Raw genomic sequence first — 19,903 nt, forward strand, 5'->3', positions numbered from 1 at the left:
AATGTTTCGGGAATGGGACACCCTTAGGTAAATTACATTTCTCAAATTGTATGACTGGAAAACATTATTTAAAATTATATCTGAAGCCGAAAAAAGCAATTTTTTAATTAACAAATATAATAAAGCTACCTCAGTCTACATACCAAGCACTACAAAACTACACCATCCAAAAGAAAGTTCAAGGGTTACTAAGAAAGTCATGGAAACTATAAAAAAGTAAACGATGGGGTAAATATGTGTTAGCAGGACCAGGATCACACCAAATGAATTAAAACAGAATACAATAAAAGAACGAAAACCTTCACAAAGTAGCATTTAAAAAAATAGACTAAGAAAATGCGTTAATTTCTATGATTTGAGATATACAAGAGATATTCAACTTTTATGTGCAAAACCAAATCAAATTTCATGATAATATCCATTTACTTGAAGACAGCAGTGGATCGGTGACTGATAACATACCTATTATATGTACAACACTCAATGATTATTTTTTATGTAGTATTTGAAATAGAGCCGCAAGGACTGCTACCTTATTTTTTAAACCGACCTTCAGCCACTTGCGACAACGGTGTTGACTTTATCCCTCATGAAATAGTCAAAAATAGATTGCTAAAACTACATATTTGGATAAAATATTGGTTGGTCAATATGAAAAAACGTGTCAAAATAAATATTACACTGTCCCCATGGAGAAATGTATTTAGCGGAGTCCTATAATGGTTCGGTTTAAGGACCACTTCCATTCGTACATTAGCCTACATTAACGACTTACCGGGCTTAATTTTAAGTCGTATAAAAACGAAAGTAAGCTCATAGGTGTTACCAAGTCTGATAAAGATGCGCTATGTTTTCAAAAAGATTTTGACACAGCTGTTAACTAGTTTAAAAAATATATCATTTAACATTGAAAAATGCAAAGTTATGCACATAGAGAAAAAAAAAAATGACTGTATAAGGTCAACATGCTGCATGCATGTTAAACTTATACATTAATGCAAAAAAACTAAAGGAATCGATTCAAACGATTTTGTAGTGCCATAAATCACACAGGTTATCGAGGACCCAAGTAAGCTTCTGCGTATCGTTATCGAAATATCGAAACTAACCAATATTTTTTACGATAATGGGTTTCGATATGAATTGCTATGACCCGATATGTTTCGATATGGTTCCGATAAAATATCGTTTCGTTTCGATATTTTACAATATTTTGTATTAGATATAACTAAATGTTAAGTTGTTTTATATTAGATATTTTACAATATATCAATATATCAATAATAAATCAATTTTTAATTACAACAACTGTAATAATTTTTAATTGAAATCACGTGACAATTGAATCAAGTTACTATTCTCAAATCATTCTTTAAGCGATCATCAAATATTAAAATATTTTCACATTCTCTATTTTTTATCAAATCATGTTACATACTGATCGTTTAAATGCCTTATATCCCATAAATCAGTACAAAAACAAATCTATTTTATTTTTTCAAATATTTATTTATTCAAAGAAATTTGAATGGTAAATAAATGTCATAGTTATGGAGTTTTTGAAAATTATTGTTATTATTATATATATATATATATATATATATATATATATATATATATATATATATATATATATATATATATATATATATATATATATATATATATATATATATATATATATATATATATATATATATATTAGTAGAAAATCAGTTATACCTAGTTGATACCGTCGAATCCTATTGCTTTATTTGGTTCTATCGTTTTGAAAGCAACTTCAAATTCCTTATATGATATTTCAATGCAATTAAGATTTGTTGTTATTTGAGGTAAAAATTCAAAAGAATTACCAGTATATGGAATAGTTTTTGCTAAGTTAGGCCCTGCTAAAATAAAATGCTTATTTAATTCAACTGCAATATCGCTTGAAGCATATAAAATTTTATCATTAACTTTAATACCGTTAGGCAAAGCGCCTGATTTATTTTTAGCTTTACCAGTGATTTCTCTTAAAACTTACCAAGTGCGTTTTGAGTTGTTTTTGTTTTTTTTTAAGTCTAGATAGTATTTTTTTTAGTAGTAAGTCTAGATAGTATTTTTTTTGAAATTTTTTCTTTGTCTTTCGAACTCTCTAACATAATTTTTGTAAATGGTTTTATTTTCAACTGATTTGGATTTCATGTGCTTAATATATAATTTTTGTTTAATTGTGAAAGATTTTCTTAGTACATTGGTTATCCATGGAGATGTTATTTTTTTAAGCTTTTGGTTTATTTCAATTTTAGGAAAATTTGCGTCATAAATATCATAGAATGTTTTAAGAAAATTGCTAGAAGCTAAGTTGGCGTCCTGAAAATGATCAATATGGTGCCAATGAAGCATTGCTAATTGGTCATTAAATTATGCTAAATTTGCTTTGCTATAAATACGTTTACAAAAGCTACTTTTTTTATCTAGTGTTAATTTAGTATCTGTATTTATCGAGAAAAAAATCGGAAAATGATCTATGATATCGCATTTAATGATTCCTTTTTTAAGAGAAACGCTCCGTTTTTAAATAAGTCATTATAAAACTCTTTAATGTTGTATTTGACGTGATACTGTAAACAATCAAAATTAAAATCACCAATTAAATAGTTTAATTTTTTTTCGTGGTTACATTTTTTTTAAATAATTATTTTTTGGTTTTGGTTACGGTTTCAATTACGGTTCTACTGAACCGAAATTAACCAGCTAATTGTAATAAAAACGTTTTTAAAAACTCTCTGGGAAAAAGTTTTTGAATACTCTTTAAATTACTTAGATATACATTATAAGGCTCTTAAAATAAAGTTTTTTATAAGGAAAGATGTTAAAATTTTAGTTTGAATTAGTATTAAAATTTGATTTTTATATTTTGCGTCGTATCCTCAGCTCCATTAGAGACATTCCTGGAAAAGATTACACCAAGCTAGCTCCAGTCATTCTTTCAGAAGATGAGTTTAATCTTTATGATGAAATTTTGTCTATTCTGAGGAGAGTTACTGAGATTTCAGAATGTTTCTCTGCTGACAAAGAAGTAAGCATTCACCTCGTTATCTCAAACATTTACACACTGAGGCACAAATGTCTGGATTTCATCAAAGCTGGTGGGGCATCACCAACAGCACAAATGTTTCACCAAAAATTGGTGGAAAACTTGGATATTCGTTTTCCGGACACTGGTTGTCAAAACCTTTATTACTCTGTTGCCAACTTGCTTAACCCTTTGTACAAGGGAAGAGCTCTGAAAAAACTGGGTGGATTTGATGAAGCCTATGAGGCACTAATTACTCAATTCAATGCTTATCAGGAATGGATTGCTGCAACAAAATTATTTAATGAACGGTTACACGCTGAAATCCAAGGTCATGTTTCAGAAGATAACCCTTTCTATAATGTTGGAATGGAAGAATCTCCTGCACTTATGACTTCCTATTCTGGTCCGGCTCCACCTGCAAAGTCGGACATTTTCACTGAATGGGAAATATTTCAAAAACTCCCAGGGGTTGTTGGTGTGGATGTGCTGGAATTTTGGAGAGCAAATATGTAAAAATTTCCTCTCCTTGCTCAAGCTGCTAAAAAATGGCTATGTGTACCTGCTTCCTCAGTATCTTAAGAAAGAGCCTTTAGTGCCGGTGGTAGAATCTTCTCTTATAAAAGAACAAAATTGCAGCCTGAACAAGTTGAAAAATTGTTGTACATTCAGCAAAACTACCCTAAGATCCAGATCAAAAGATGGTTTCTAACCAGTCAGGATGAAAAAGAAGAATTGTTTGAAGAGACTTCTACCAGTAACTCTGAGAATTCAGCTGCTTCAAGTCAGGGACCTTCTACTTCAACTCTTACATCAGCAGTTGAAATGGATGACTAACTTAAACTGATTCATTGCCTAAGTGGCATCATTGGTCTACTTCACTGCTTAGAGTTTATAAAACTTGCCATATAGCAATTTAGTGATTTCAATAAACCTTGTCTTTGAGATTAAATTTTAATATTTTTCTTATATTAAGTCACAAGCACAAACCTTAACACGTTAAACATGTCAAGCCAACAATTTATCAAGTAAAACATTGTTATTTTTTGTTTTTAGTTGTTTTTTGGTTCAGCGTAAGTCTTAAATAAATTAAAAAACCAAAATTACAAATAAAGTTTTGTTTATTTCTTTTTTTACATTAAATAGTGCACTTGTCAGTAATTTTATTAAAGTTATTTAGGTTTTTAAAAAAATTTATTTTTTTGTCGGAAAAAGTAATATCGTAATGAACCGATAAGTATCGTTATCGTTTGAGTTACGATATGAGTTACAATATTTATGGTAATTTAACGATAAATATCGTAATTAATCGATATTTATCGTAAAAAAGTTTCGAGACGCAGACCCTTAGACCCAAGTATAGTTTAAGAACAAGTAGCCACACTTTCGAATTAGTTGCTGAAAAAATATTGAAGCACAATGAAACTCGTAATTTCATAAAAAATCACTAATCGAGGAGTTCTTTATTAACTCCCAAAGTAGACGTAATATCGCTCAAAAGTTTTAAATGTGAATTTGGGTTGTTCAATTTATACACGCATAGCTATAATTGCAAATGTTGTCAGAAAAAAGGGGTTCTTGTCCGCCTTCCTCCGTCAATAATTAGTATATGCATTTTAAAAAAATTCTTGACCACGAACTGCTATTTTGTGTGCAACCTCGTTAAATTTGTAAATAATAATTATTGATAACTGAATAAATATACAGTACATAATACGAATATCAGCCTATCCTACATCACTTCGAGTACTGCTTTTAAGTATTTTGTAACGAAATTTGTTTAAGGAAAAAACAGCAGAAAACGATTAACAAAATACAATAGAGTAAGCTGTGTACACTATGCAGTAAATTTATATTCCAGCTCACTAGCATTAAAATTAATATAAAGGTGTGCTTATAATTAATGATTGCGTAAGAATTAAATTTTAAAAATATAAAAAGAAAATCACATCTTTCACCCAACCTTCAATCTAATGGCCATTCCCTCCAATCTGCACTAACTCGAACGTATCCCCACCTATCCCCACAATTTCTAAAACTCAATCTATGAATTTTTATCAGTGTATCTACTATCCCTACTTATGCAACCTCCTCTACAATTAGGTAGGTGAGATTAGGTTTTTTTTAATTAACAAATTTGTTAAAAAGTAAGCATACAGCAAGCATAATAGTCTTACTCAATATTTTAAACATTTTTTGAAAAAGTTCAATTGCATTGGAAAGTCATTGCAAAATAAGTTTCATTATGCAATGTAAAGCATCATATGCATTATTTTTATTATATTACTATTTTATTATAATCTTTTAAGTAGATCTTTTGTAGTAAATATTATTATTAATTCAAGATGGTTGTATTTTTGTAAAACATAAATTATAATAAAAGTATGCTTATAAAAAAAACCATGTAAAACAAAGAGATTTTTGCAAAATAATTTTGCAAATAAAATCAGCAGATTTTTTTACATATTGTTGATTTGTTTGTTCCCAGGCTTTTATTTCTACAATTCTTAACAAAACATTCTAATACATTCTAATTAGAGATAGGCATAAAAATAAATCTCAAGCAACAAAAAAACCTGTAGCGATCCCTGAAATTAATAATCAGTATTTAAAAAAGTAAAAAGCAAAGCGTTATATTATTATCATTTTTTTTATGAATAAATGTATGTAATTTAGAGACCAATTTAAAACTAATTGCCTAATTGCGCGTATTAATAAAAAAAAAAGATTTTTTTTTACTCAACAAAGCCACGTTTAATGTACAAATTAAAACTTTAAAATAAATTAAAATAGATTTAAATTTTTAATCTAATCAGCAGTGTCAAACTTTTTGCATTTAAATTAGATCTGGAAAATTTGAATCAGAAAAATGACTTTTAAACTTAAACTTATATATTATTTCCTTTCAATAAACTTTAAGACGAAAGACTGGTTAGAAATATGCTATTTAACGTAACACTTGTTAAAAGTGTTTGTTTTCGTTATTTAATATTTAAACTATTATTATATTTAATATGGCACTCGTGGTAAATTGACTCATAACTAGAAAATAATGAAAATGAAACAAAATAACAACATTAGCTCAAGCAAAATGATTTCAAAAACAAATAAAAAGCTTTTATTAAATAACTTTTTTGGTTTAACAAATTAATAAATTTTTCCAGAAAAGAAATAAAATAAAACATAAAAAGCTAAAAAATAAAAATAAAGATGGATGATTTCTCTGTAACAAAAGGTCCTTAATATTGAATTAAGATTCTTGAAGTTTTGTTAGAAACATTGCAAACATACCAATGCTTTTGATACAGATCACAAAGGAATACCATTCAACGAGGTAGTTACTCGGATTCTCTTTTAATAATAAAATAATATCTTTCTTTGAAACAAACTTTGATTGATCTTGTATAAAAATTTAAGATTAACTTAAAAAAAGAGGCAGAGAATATACACTCGCGAAGGCTAAAACTGCGAGTTGTTTACAATAGCGTCCATTTAAAATCGCGCGCCGTTATCTAACGTGTGTTTTATAAGACGCTACTTAATTTGCTCTTCTCTAAATGTTGTAACTTATGTTAAAACATTTAAAACTAAAATAATATTAATATTAGTTTAAATTTCATTCCCATGGAAACAAAAACTTCTTTTTTATCATACAAAAAATTTACGTACCCTAAAATGTTTACTAAGCACTTTCTTGACTGAAAATCTCGAAACTGCTGCAAAACACCGTTTGTTGAGTAGAGGCTTACTCGATATTTGTCCAGAGGTAACTTGTTTAGTATATCAGAAATCAATATTTTCCCAAAGGATTGTCTCTGGAAATCAAAGTCTTTAATTATAACTACATTACTTCCTTGAAAATCACCTAAAAATTATTTATATAAAGTGTTAATCTGAGCATTTACTTTTATTGAAATTTTCTAATATAAACAATGCACATAAGGGTAAGTTTCAGAGGTGAAAGCGATATAAAAATTTTTTATTAGTTTAAGCATGCTCTATTTAAGATGAAAATCTGTAAAAAAAAATACGGTAAAAAGTAATACTGCTTTGTTGTTTTGCATTTGAAAATTGTAACCTATCTACATCTCACGACGCCAAAATTATCACTTTTGATAGTTTGATATTTAATTTTTTTTTAAACCATTTTCTAATATGTTGTTTTATCTTAAATATAACAAAGTATAATAAAATATATAACACAGTTTTGAATTCCATACTGCATCTCATTAATAAGCAAATTCAAAATGTTATCTTATTTATCTCCAAAATGTTATCTTATTTATCTGCAAATTATCAAACCACCAATTACATACTGCGTAATTTAGCCTTTTCTAAAAAGAGCTACTGAAAATATTGATTAAGAATCTTGCTTTAAATCAAAACGAATTTCATAGCTTTTATTTATTAATTAGAATGCGTAATCTGTAGTGGTTTCTTGTTGAATATATAATGGGATATGAATTTGAAAACCAGAACCTAGATGTTGTAAAGTTTGATTGTTGTTAACAAAATTTAGATTCTGTTTGTTTTTTAATTTTAATTAGTAATAAATTATTTATTGTTTATGCATCATGAATAGTCTAATTAAAGAAAAGGAAAAAATCATATTAAATTAGCATTTATAACTTTAGAGCCACTTGGTATTACGACTTCTTGTAGGCCACTTTGTGGTAGTGTACCAAGAAAACGCAAAGCTGAAACTGATACAAAATATAAGAAAAATGCAACGTCGATTGGGTAAAGCTTATAAATAATCAAAAGTAAAACAAGTGCCAGAAAAATTAATTACAACACTAGAAAATTGCATAACTTTTAAATTTAAATTCTCTTTTTTGTATATTTCTGAGATTGAGAGTAAACAAATATTTGATAACTTGTAGTTTTGGATAACTTGTGGTTATGGATAACTCGTGATTTTGGATAACTTGCGGTTTTGGATAACTTGTGGTTTTGGATAACTTGTGGAGCTTCGATGCAATCAAAATAATGGAAGCATGTAAAAAGAAGGGAAACATGTAAAAGTAGCTTAAATCAAGCGAATTGTATGAAATCATACAAACTATTTTTTAAGAATTGAAGTATATTAATGCAGAAAACAATCTAATAAACGATACACGGAAGAGTAACTCAATGAAAATAAATTGTATGATCTTTATAAAAGAGATCGAGATAAAAATAGTTTACAATATTCAAAGAAGATACGTATAGTTACATCTTTAAACACGAGTTTAACATAGAATTCGAAAAACTAAATAAAAATTTATGTGATCCATGCTGTGAATTTATAAACATTGTTAATGCAAAGGAATTGGCAAATAGCGCATAAAACCAAAGAATGATACCAAAACTGAACGCAAAAAAGATCCTATAACGATTAATTTTGAATAAGTTTTAGGTTTGCTTTGAGCTAAACTACAAACATTTCTCAAGGAAATCCGAAAAGAATAGATCTCAAAGAAAACTCTTTTAGCTTTCCATTGTTCTGTATTAAATCAGACTTAATCGTCTTGAAAAATGAAATGGGCAATAGAATAATCTGTTTATTGCAAATATATAAAATATATAACCAAAAAAGTATTTTTTTCATTTTTATACAAAACTAAAGTTATGTTGTTCTATTTCCAAAAGATAGTTGGAAAATATAGGGTTTAGCGTTATTTATATAAGCTTCATGTATTTAAGAATAAACAAATAAACATTCTTGAATATGTTGAACTAGTTTAAGGGGGCTCACCCCCCTCAAAAATATTTCGACAACTTCCAAGCTCATAAGATTTTTAGGGTATTCATTGGAAAGGATATTATAATAGTGATTAAAAAAATATGTTTTCATTTTCAAAAAATGTCAGCTGTTGCCATGGTTACAAATTCAAAATGGCGAAAGTCATAAATTCTTGAAATTTGGAAAGCTAATTCCCTTGGGTTGGTACACTATTTTTCAATGAAACTTTCTAACATTATTTCTTTACATTAGATGCATGCAATAAACCAAAAAAAAGTGAAATATTATTTCGGAAAGAATGACTTTTTGAGTTCTTAAAAAATTAGCAAAATTTTTCTATATTTTCAGCATAAAATTGAACTTTAGACAAGTTAATCACAGACAATATAAAATATTTAAATCAAACTTTTGGTTTATTGCATGAAACAATCTATTATGTGTGTTGTGTGAAAATATCAGCTCAAAAGCTATAATAGAACCAAAGTTACCACATTTCCAAATTCTATTAAATTCGGAAAAAATGCAATCTGAGAAAATAAGCAAAACGTAAAACATTTTGAAAAAAGAGTTATAGTAAGATATTATATTTTAAAGCCTTTCAATTCTAAGCATAATAAAATCAATTGAAAAGGTGTTTTGATAATGGAAATTTATACAACATCTACATTATCTATAATTTTATATAAAAAGACTATATCACATGAAAAACATTTTTTATCAAAAAAACGATATATCACTAAAAATAAGAAAACAGCATATCCAGAATAAAAAAACTAAATAAAATAAAAAACAACATCTTTAAAATTAACTTCAAAATAATCCTGTTATATAGGTTTTTCCTTCATTTTGCTTTTTTTTATCATCCTTTTTGTGTTTTTTTGTCCTCCAATTTGACGACGACGGAGAACATTTTTAACTTTATTATGTTTTATTGAATTTTTAATACTTTTGGTATTGATTTTATCACACCCAAGATTGGTATAAAATCCTGGAAAATATTTAGTCTTTCATACAAATTAACAACAGCTTTAGCTCCAATGTTAAAGTTAAAATGAAACAGTAAGTTGAAATGCAACTTACTGTTCCATTTAGCGATGAAAATCCTCATCTTTGTCAGGTGCCATCAAATGACACAGGTATATCATAAAAATTATTCTGTGGTTGATTTTTGGATAACTCTTTTAGTTCTTGTGCTGCATCATCCATAGTTTGAGTGGCAATAAACTTAACACTTTTTTTTAACTTAAAAACAATCTTGTTATAGTTATTTGATGTAAATCGTGGTGGAAAATTCATAAGTGCATTAAAGCGATTAATACCAGCAAAGCCTTGACCACTTCTACGCATTGAGTATACTATTCTGCAGTTTCTGTCAAAACCTAGTGACATAAATGGCAGTTTTTTGGTGTCCAAAATGAATGCTCCTATTGGCAAAAACATTTTACAGTCATTTTACTTGCTTATCAATGTTTTAAACTTTAACTTAACTTTAAACATGAACTTTATTTACATTGAGGACAACCAAGAACTGAAATTAAGTTTGATAAATTAAACATATCCAAAATTCTATTTCCAGTAATACCATCATTTAAAGGCTGAGAAACAGCATGGCTTGACAGCTTAGTAAACGATCTTGTCTTTGCTAATGATGCTGAAGTACTTGGAATATAATTTAATAGTTCAGATTGCATGGACACGAATTGTTTTTTGCTTGTGTATTGATTTCCTTTAAATTTTCTTTTCTTTTTGAAAAATTAATACTTCACAGACTCAGATTAATCAAATAAGATTAACTTTTAAGAAAAAGGTGTTGTAGATAAGTGGAAAAGAGAAAATAAAATTGTTGCTATGGACGTTGCTAAGAAGGTTAATTTTGGCTATGATCAAATAATCAAGAAATAGACATACTTATGTGTTTTTTTTTGAAAATTTTAATTCAGAATCAGATTCCTCGTTAATTTTAACACTTGAAACATGAAAAATCAAAAATTTCAAAAAAAATTATTTTTTTGCAATTTTGACAGGGGTGAGCCCCCTTAATTTCCGAAAAAAATTTAGCAGCAACCCAGCTAGCACACATATGTTGGTAAAACGTTAGAACAATATTGCGTATTGTGTTGGAGAACATTGGTGGACAACGTTGTTTTATATCATTTTGGATGCAAATGCGACATTGCCAACAACAAAAATTTGATTATAACAGAGAGCAGTATACTTCCAATTTCTTACAAATTTATGAAGGGAATACCCTATTTATATATTTAACCTACAAATTAGGTGGAGCAAAATAATAGGTGTGTGTCAGTGGCGGATCAAGGGAGGGGGGCTAGGGGGTGCTATAGCCCCGGGCCCCACAATTTTAGGGGCCCCGATTCAAAGTAAATAATTTTTTATTAATTCTGAAAATTAAATCTTTTATTAACTTAAAAGAGCCAAAGTTAAATTTACTAAATTGTCTGAAAACAAAAGCACAAAAATAAAATAACTGTCAACAAAAACGCTGCATTATATATTTTTTCCGGTCTTTGACAACGATGGAGCGCAACTACTTCTACAAAAAAAAAATTACTAGATTGGTAGCAGCGCCTTATAGCAATAATTGAATGTAACATTTGTACAAATTGCTACAAAAACAATTCCCTTCGGAAAATTATTAACGACTTGAATAATTATATATTTATTGAAAATGCATTAACGATTGAAATTCTACAATTCTTTTGTACTTCCGCACAAAAGAGTTCTTGTGTGAATGCATTTAATAGCTGAAGTGCTAAATTCGTGAAAGAGAAAAAAAGAACAGTTTAACACTTTTCAGGTTATACAGTTATAATTAAAATGCTAAGAAAATATGAAAGTGGAGCTTGCAAAAGAAGATTGAAGAAAGAGAGAGAGGAAATGGTAGCTAAACTTCCGAAAATGACAAATTTTTTTTCATCAAACCAAACTATTATGCAATTTCTATAAACTGTAGATAATAATAAAAACAATGAAAGAAAAGATGAAAACAATAACACGGAAAATGAGGTAGCCTGCCAAGGTCCTTCAAATGAAATTCAAGAAGTTGAAAGTGTTGAATCTACAATGCATAACAATGAGCTTGACTCAGGTACTCTAATTTTTACTATCTTTAATGACACCTCTACATCTGCTAAACAAACAATTTACTTTTTAGGCAGTTAATATTTTTATTCTATAAATTGTCACTTATTATTTTTTTTTTAATTTAATTACTTAGGCATGTTAGAACTGTTGACTCAATTTGATCCAGTTTTAAAGCAACACATTGACACTTTTGCAAATAAAGGCAAAGGTAATCTAAATTATTTGTCTAAAACTATTTGTGAAGAGCTAATTAATATTATGTCTCAAAAGGTTTTAACGCACATTATTACCGAAATAAAAAAAGCAAAATACTGGGGAATTATCGTAGATTCGACTCCTGATATTTCTCACGTGGATCAACTTTCTGTGATATTTCGTTATTATCTAAATGGCCACGTGTATGAACGATTTTTTTGTTTTCTACAAATTAAAAGCCACGACGGTAAATCTTTGATTACTGACATTTTAGATCTACTGGAAAGATATGATATTGATATAACCAATTGTCGGGGACAAGCATACGATAATGCAAGCAATATGTCTGGTAAATATTCTGGATTACAGGCACGTTTAAAAGAGCGGAGTGAATTAGCTTTTTATATCCCCTGCGCTGGACATTCTTTAAATTTAGTAGGGCAGTGCAGTGTCAGTGAGTGCATCAATTCTATCAACTATTTTGGCGTTCTCCAGAGTTTGTATTCATTTTTTGTAGCTTCAACACACAGATGGGATTTATTGAAAGGAAATCATGCTACACTGAAGCGCCTATCAGATACACGAAGTTTGGTAGAAAATTTTGATGGGATTCATGCAGCGCTATGTCATATAGCTAAGGATACAGAAGAAAAATCTGATACTCGTCATGAAGTTTTGTGTTTATTAAATAAGATCACTAAGCTAGAGTTTGCATTCATGGCTGTACTTTGGCATCACATACTTAAGAGGTTTAATGCAGTTAGCAAATTTCTTCAAAAAGTTGAATTAGATTTGCATACAGCAAGCAGCATGTTACTTTCACTAATTGACTTTGTAAAAAACTTACGAAACGACTTTACGAGACTTGAAAATGAATCAAAAAAACTTAGCTCGTTTATTGAAAAAGACTATTCTGATAAGAACAAAAGAAAGGTAATTAAAAAATTGAGCAACGGAGAAAACCAAGTTGATTTTTAAGCGTATCCGACAAGTTTCGAGTGAATACATATTTTGTCATTATTGACAAACTTGTGACACAATTAACTATAAGAAGTGATGGTTACAACCATGTAAATAAGTTATTTGGATTTCTATCGAAGCTGTTAACTATTAGTACCATGGAATTGCAAGTTAGCGCAAAAAAAATTGTAGAAGTGTACTCAAATGATTTAGAAGATAGTTTCATATTTGAAATAGAACAATTTGTAATATTATTAAAGTTACAGCCTCCGGGTTTTTTTCCGCATAAAAAAGATAAATCTGAGACTGAAAACACATTGATTCCTCTGCATGTTTTAAATTGGATTGTTGAAACCGATATTATTGATGTATTTCCAAATGTTTATATAGCATATCGCTTGTTTCTAACTATTCCCATAACAAATTGCGAGGCTGAGAGATCATTCTCTTCTCTTAAAAGAGTTAAGAACATGCACCGATTTTTGTCGTTGTTAGTGGAACGGGGCCTCCTACTTTTAAATAGCCCCGGGCCCCGAAAAGTCTTAATCCGCCACTGGTGTGTGTTTATTTTAACCTGTTTGCTGTAGGATTAAAAAACATTTTATTATTCTTATTTGTTGTTGATATAAAGGTAAGGTCAATATTTATGTAACTTATATAAAATGATAACATATCATATTTTTATTGAATTAGAATTAGATATAAAATGGGACGAGGAAAACATTGTACAGCGATAGAAAGAAAACTTATTAGAAATTTAAGAACACAAGGAAAAACTTACAAGGAAATTTCAGTTACGATGGGATGTTCTCAAAATAAAGTTACAAGTACCTTAAAAGCAGAAAAATCACGTGAGAATAGAGGAAGACCACGCAAAACGTGTCAGCGTACGGATGATCACATTACAATTATTTCAAAAAAAGAACCATTCAAGTCAGCAACAAAAATTTTAAATGAAATTAATGAAAATATTAGCGTTTGGACAGTTAGAAGAAGGCTTTTAGAAAGTAAGTTGCCAGCTCGAACTCCGAGGAAAGTACCATTACTTGGTAGAAAGAACATTATGAAAAGAAAAATTTTTGCAAAAAATCATATTGCTTGGCGGGGACCAGATATGACCAAAAAATGGCGTAATATTTTGTGGAGTGATGAAACTAAGATAAATTTATTTAATTCTGATGGAAAACAGTATGTAAGAAGACCATCAAAGCAAGAACTTTCACCTCGCTTCACTGCGAAAACAGTGAAACACGGCGGAGGAAATATAATGGTGTGGGGTTGCTTTTCCTGGTACGGTGTGGGGCCACTTTTTTGGATCAAAGATATTATGACCCAATATACATACGTAGACATACTAAATAATGTCATGTTGCCATTTGCCGAAGAAAATATGCCGATAATTTGGCATTTCCAATAGGACTGCGACCCAAAACATACATCCAAAGCTGCGAAAGAGTGGTTTACGACCAATAATGTAAAAGTTTTAGAATGGCCACCTCAGTCACCGGATCTAAATCCTATTGAAAATTTATGGAGGCAGTTAAAACTTAAAATTTCTGGACAAAATCCAAAAAATAGAAATGAACTGTGGATGATGCTCCAGGAGGCTTGGTCCCAGTGAAAAATAAAACCGCGTCCCACATGGGTTACGCGTGGGTTCCGTGTGGGATTGATGGGATTTACGTGGGACGGTTTTTCCCATGTGGTATCCGTATGGAAATTTGTCACCTTAAACCCATGTGGGTAATCCCACATGGGTTACATGTGGGAACCATATGGTATTTACACACATGGGAAATCCCACGTGGGTTTCATGTGGGATCTGCATGGGAATTAATTTGAAAGCTGGAAACTAAAAAAAAAAACTTTTTAAAAAAAACTAAATGAAAATTTTTAAATCGACATTGCATTGCGTTACGTTTATATTGTGTGAAAATATTTTATATTAATATAGAGAATGGCAAGCAAGTATGTAAGTACCACCAAAAATTTTTATCTTTCTTTATAGAAGTAAGATAAAGATTTGTGCAAATAGACGTATTATTAGGATAATATAATAGTTATTTGAATTTAAATTTTGAGTAAATTATTTGCAAACAATCAACTGATGCAAGTTGAAATGTTGTCAAAAACCAATCTTGCATGCATAGGACACTGCAGTGTCCCTCAAAGAAATGCAGGTTTGAAAGTCAAAGAATTCCCAATTTTTTTTATAAAAAAAAGAAAAAAATAGGATGGAGATGGGTTTCTGTAACTTTTTTTATGCTCCAAAACTTTTAACTTTAGATATAATAAGGTCCTTAAGACTTAAGGGACTTATGAACTACATTGAGGAACAAAATCAGGATATTTACAGAAACTTTTCAATTTTTAATTTGGAGTACCAGTGTTATTGGGAATAAAGCCTCTGGGTCCAGTTTTCAAAGTAATATGATCTAAAGTGATGTTTAAATAAAATAATATGCTTTAAAATGCATATAGTTATACATATAACTCCTGATAGTTAACTATATGTATAACTAGTTATACATATAATTTGTTATAAAAACTTATTTTTTAAGGTTATGCTTAAACAAATTAGTACCAATCAATTAAAATTCAAGATTCAGTTAAAGTTCAAGTTAAAGTTCTTATTTATTCATTGTTTTTGTTAATTTTATATTTATTTGTTCAAATTTAGCAGTTAGTACTATTTTTTACTACAGTAAGAATGTTTATCATTGTTGAACGTGATTTTATTAGTAACTTAATTTTATTTTCAACATATTTTGACAACACCCTTTATATTTTAAATGATGACAGCTTTACTTTTCTAATGATAATAAATTTATTATGTTTCAATAACTCAGATTGAATCTTAACTGAATTGAATCTTAACTGTTAGCTTTGTAGGGGTTTGTTGTATATCAAATGGTGTTGTAAATAAAGTAAAAATAATATATATATAAATATATATATATATATATATATATATATATATATATATATATATATATATATTTATATATATAACATTAAAACAATAAAATTGTTACAAAATTTCACTTTAAAACGAATACCATTAACATTGTGATGATAATAGCATTAGGAAACTAGTATTTATGTATTATTGTTATACTATAAATAAATAGTTTTTTAATTCATTTTATAAAATAGAGACTGACAACTGATAATTAATGGAAATAAATACAAGTTATAAAAATCATCTAAACTTCATTTATTATTTCTAAATACTATATTAATGTTAGTCTACAAAGTTAAAATCAATTTAGAGCATTGTTATTTGTTCTTTTGCGATTCGCACTTCCACTTATGTCTCTCAAATTTATTAAATAGGTGGTCAAAGCTTGCTCAATAGGTAGGTTCTCAGCATAACAATGCTTTTTTCTTACACTTTCTTAAGAGAAATATGGCAAATTGATTACTTATTTTACCTAAATCATAGGGTCATCTATGCATAATGATGTCAGATGATGACCCGTTTATTGAACACCTTCACCCTTAATCAAACTCAGTCAATTTTTTGCCATTTCTATTGAAAATGATGTCAGTTTTTGTTATCATATTATGATGGTATATCTGAATTGTTAATATAATATAAAAAATGGATATACCACCAATTTTTTTCTTGTTCAATTTTAGATTTATTCTCAACAGTACTAAAAGTAATAAAAAAAAAAAACATAAATTGTTCTTTCAGATAAGCAAGCTAATTTCTGAATTTAAATTGTTTTTCCTATGATCCTCTACAGTTTTAAGCAACAAAAGCAAGAAGTTTTTAGACTACATTGTTGGTGTAAATACCTCTAGAACCTGCTCATAGCTAGCATAAATTGTTTTACTTTTTTTTTAAATAAAATATGTTACTTTTTTTTTCAATTCAATTTTTTAATTGACATTATTTTGGTCTCAACATCCCCTCCCCATTGTCAATTATTGTTAAACTCACACTGCCCCTCTATCTACTGCATCATTTATGGATGATCCCATAGCCTAAATACTATATATATATATATATATATATATATATATATATATATATATATATATATATATATATATATATATATATATATATATATATATATATATTATTTTTACTTTATTTACAACACCTTTTTATATACAACAAACCCTTACAAAGCTTACAATAATTCAGTTAAAATTCAATCTGAGTTATTGAAATGTAATAAATTTAACATCAATAGAAAAGTAAAGCCGTCATCATTTAAAATGTAAAAGGTGTTGTCAAAATATGTTGAAAGTAAAATTAAGTTACTAATAAAATCATGTTCAACAATGATGAATATTCTTACTGTAGTTAGAATTAGTACTAGTTAACAAATTTGAACAAATAAATATAAAATTGTGAAAAACAATGAACAAATAAGAACTCGAACTTGAACTAAATCTTGAATTTGAATTAATTGGTACTAATTTGTTCAAGCATAAACTTAAAAAATAAGTTTATATAATAAATTTTATGTATAACTAGTTATACATATAGTTAACTATCAGGAGTTATATGTATAACTGCATGCATTTTAAAGCATTTTATTTAATTTATATATTACTTTAGATCATATTACTTTGAATACTGGGCCCAGAGACTTTTTTCCCAATTACACTGTGGTACTCCAGATTAAAAATTGAAAAGTTTCTGTAAATATCCTGTTTTTGTTCCTCAATGTAGTTCGTAAGTCCCTTGAGTTTTATGAACCTTATTATATATAAAGTTAAAAGTTTTGGAGCCTAAAAAAAGTTACAGAAACCTCCCTATCTTCCCCCTATTTTAATATTTTTTTTAATAAAGAAAATTTGACTTTTAAACCAGCATTTCTTTGTGGGACACTGCAGTGTCCCATGCATGCATGCTTGGTTTTTGACAACATTTGAACTTGCATCAGTCAATTGTTTGCAGATAATATTCTCAAGAACTATATTCAAATATTATATGAACATGTTAGAGAATGTTCATATGATATTTGAACATCACAAGTTTAATAATATTGTTGTGATATGTTATATAAATAATACCATAATAGATTATGATATGAAAATAAGATAGGATATGAAGGCAATGATCAAAGAATAAATTTACTTATAGAAATTTAGATGTTTGTTTATTAGTTTCAGAATATTGTATTATGTGTGACCACGGCCTTCTATAATAACAGGCCTTGACATCGCGCAACAAAGTTGTTAAACTGAAGGCCAATTCCTAATACTGTGTTTACATTTTCATCTTTTATCATTAGACGAAAGTTTGTGTTCACGCTTTTTTAATAAATCTTTAAAATTTGATTGGTTTATAAATTAGATAGCGCAACTTTAAGACGATAACGTTGTAAGGTTTAAGGCGTTACATTGTAAGGTAATAATATTGTCAAACTAACGGTAAGTTTTTTTAATAATTAAAATGCCTTTAAAATGCTGTGTATCTCTTTGCAAGTCGAACTATCTCAACTACAACAAAAATATCAATTTATACAACTACAATATCAATTACAACTACAACAAAAATATCAATACTCAACTACAACAAAAATATCAATTTATAAGTTCCCGAAGAATCTAGAGGAGAGAAAAAGATGTAGTGAAGCTATCCCAAGAACTGGTTTTATTGTTACAGACTATACAGCAGTATGTCAACTTCATTGGCCAAATGAAGCACCTTTTGAAAGCAAGTATGGTAAGCAATGACCTTTAAACCCACCATCTGTTTTTAAAAATCATTCCGCCTAGTTGTTTAACCACACCAGCAAGTAAAGTTAGAAAAACTGTAACTTCAAGCGGTTTTCGAAGCATTTTACCAAATGATTTTCTAAAAGAGGATGAACTTATATTTGTTGATATTCAATCTTTGTTAAGTGATAATAACGATGTTATTGTTTTCCAGCTTAATAAAAAAAGTTTACACATACAATCAAAAATGTACAAACTTGGTGTTCCATTATTTATTCGAACACCTTAATGCTATGAGAAAAGTTAATGTTGGTGAATTTTTATATACTTCAGATATTATATGTAGAGCATATGAGTATTTTGCTATGCAACGAAGTTTATATGATTGTTTGTGTATTGACTACAAGTTGCCAAGTATAAGGTTTTTAACACGATTGACTTCAAAATAAGCTCAATGGAGGACCTAAGTTTCATTAATAGTATTTTTATGAATTTAAATCCATTGAAAAGAACTTCCATTATACTAATTGATGAGATCTATGTCAAAGCTTCATTACTTAACCAAAGAGGTGCTTTGTTTGGTCAAGCAGTAAAATACCCTGAAAAGTTAGCTAAAACAATTTTATCATTTATGATTAAATGTCTTTTTGGAGGTCCATAATTTATATGTAGAGCTCAACCTGTTGCAAATTGTTCCTCTGAATTTCAGTTTGCTCAATGTCAACAAATTGTTGATACGATAATTAATATTGAAAATAGTAAGACAAAATGGTAATAATTACTGATGGTAACCGTGTAAATCAAAGATTTTTTGGAATGTTTAAAACAGTTGATAGTAAACCATGGTTAACAACATCAGGTATATATTTATTGTATGATTATGTGCATCTCTTAAAATCTATACGAAACAATTGGTTTACAGAAAAGACTGACGAACTTCAATTTCTGAACAATAAATAACTGGCTTTGGCTAAGTGGAGTGATTTAGAAACTTTATATAAAACTGAGTGCAATAGTCTTTTTAAACTCTCTAAACTTACAGCTAAATCAGTTTATCCAAAACCAATAGAAAGACAATCTGTAAAGTTTTGTTTGTCTGTTTTTTGCGAAGAAACAGTAGCTGCATTAAGAACGCATCCAGAGATTGAAAATAAAGCATTTGAAGGTACTGCTGTATT

At 28.6% G+C, this 19,903-nt stretch overlaps 2 protein-coding genes and 1 long non-coding RNA gene across 4 annotated transcripts in view; 2 read left to right on the forward strand and 1 right to left on the reverse strand.

The window, feature by feature from the left end:
- The window catches only part of LOC105843588 (tyrosinase), a 60,459-nt gene extending 53,540 nt beyond the window's left edge, over positions 1–6,919 (reverse strand). The window contains exon 1 of the mRNA XM_065811925.1: positions 6,728–6,919. The gene's annotated coding sequence lies outside the window, so the exon portion shown is untranslated. The remainder of the gene's footprint in view (positions 1–6,727) is intronic.
- A 4,699-nt stretch (positions 6,920–11,618) lies between these two features.
- LOC136088241 (zinc finger MYM-type protein 1-like) lies at positions 11,619–13,058 on the forward strand. Its single transcript, XM_065811926.1, has 3 exons — positions 11,619–11,637; positions 11,755–11,889; positions 12,019–13,058. Exons 1-3 carry the CDS (start codon positions 11,619–11,621, stop codon positions 13,056–13,058), a joined length of 1,194 nt encoding a protein of 397 aa, XP_065667998.1.
- A 524-nt stretch (positions 13,059–13,582) lies between these two features.
- Positions 13,583–19,903, forward strand: part of LOC136088876 (uncharacterized) — an 8,298-nt gene continuing 1,977 nt past the window's right edge. The window contains exon 1 of one of the 2 annotated variants that reach the window (XR_010642584.1): positions 13,583–15,012. This is a non-coding gene — a long non-coding RNA (uncharacterized LOC136088876). Of the gene's footprint in view, positions 15,013–17,466 lie in introns of those variants that run through there. The other variant, XR_010642583.1, reaches the window with a different exon arrangement.

Source organism: Hydra vulgaris, chromosome 12 (genome assembly GCF_038396675.1).
Source record: "Hydra vulgaris chromosome 12, alternate assembly HydraT2T_AEP".
NCBI classification, from domain to species: domain Eukaryota; kingdom Metazoa; phylum Cnidaria; class Hydrozoa; order Anthoathecata; family Hydridae; genus Hydra; species Hydra vulgaris.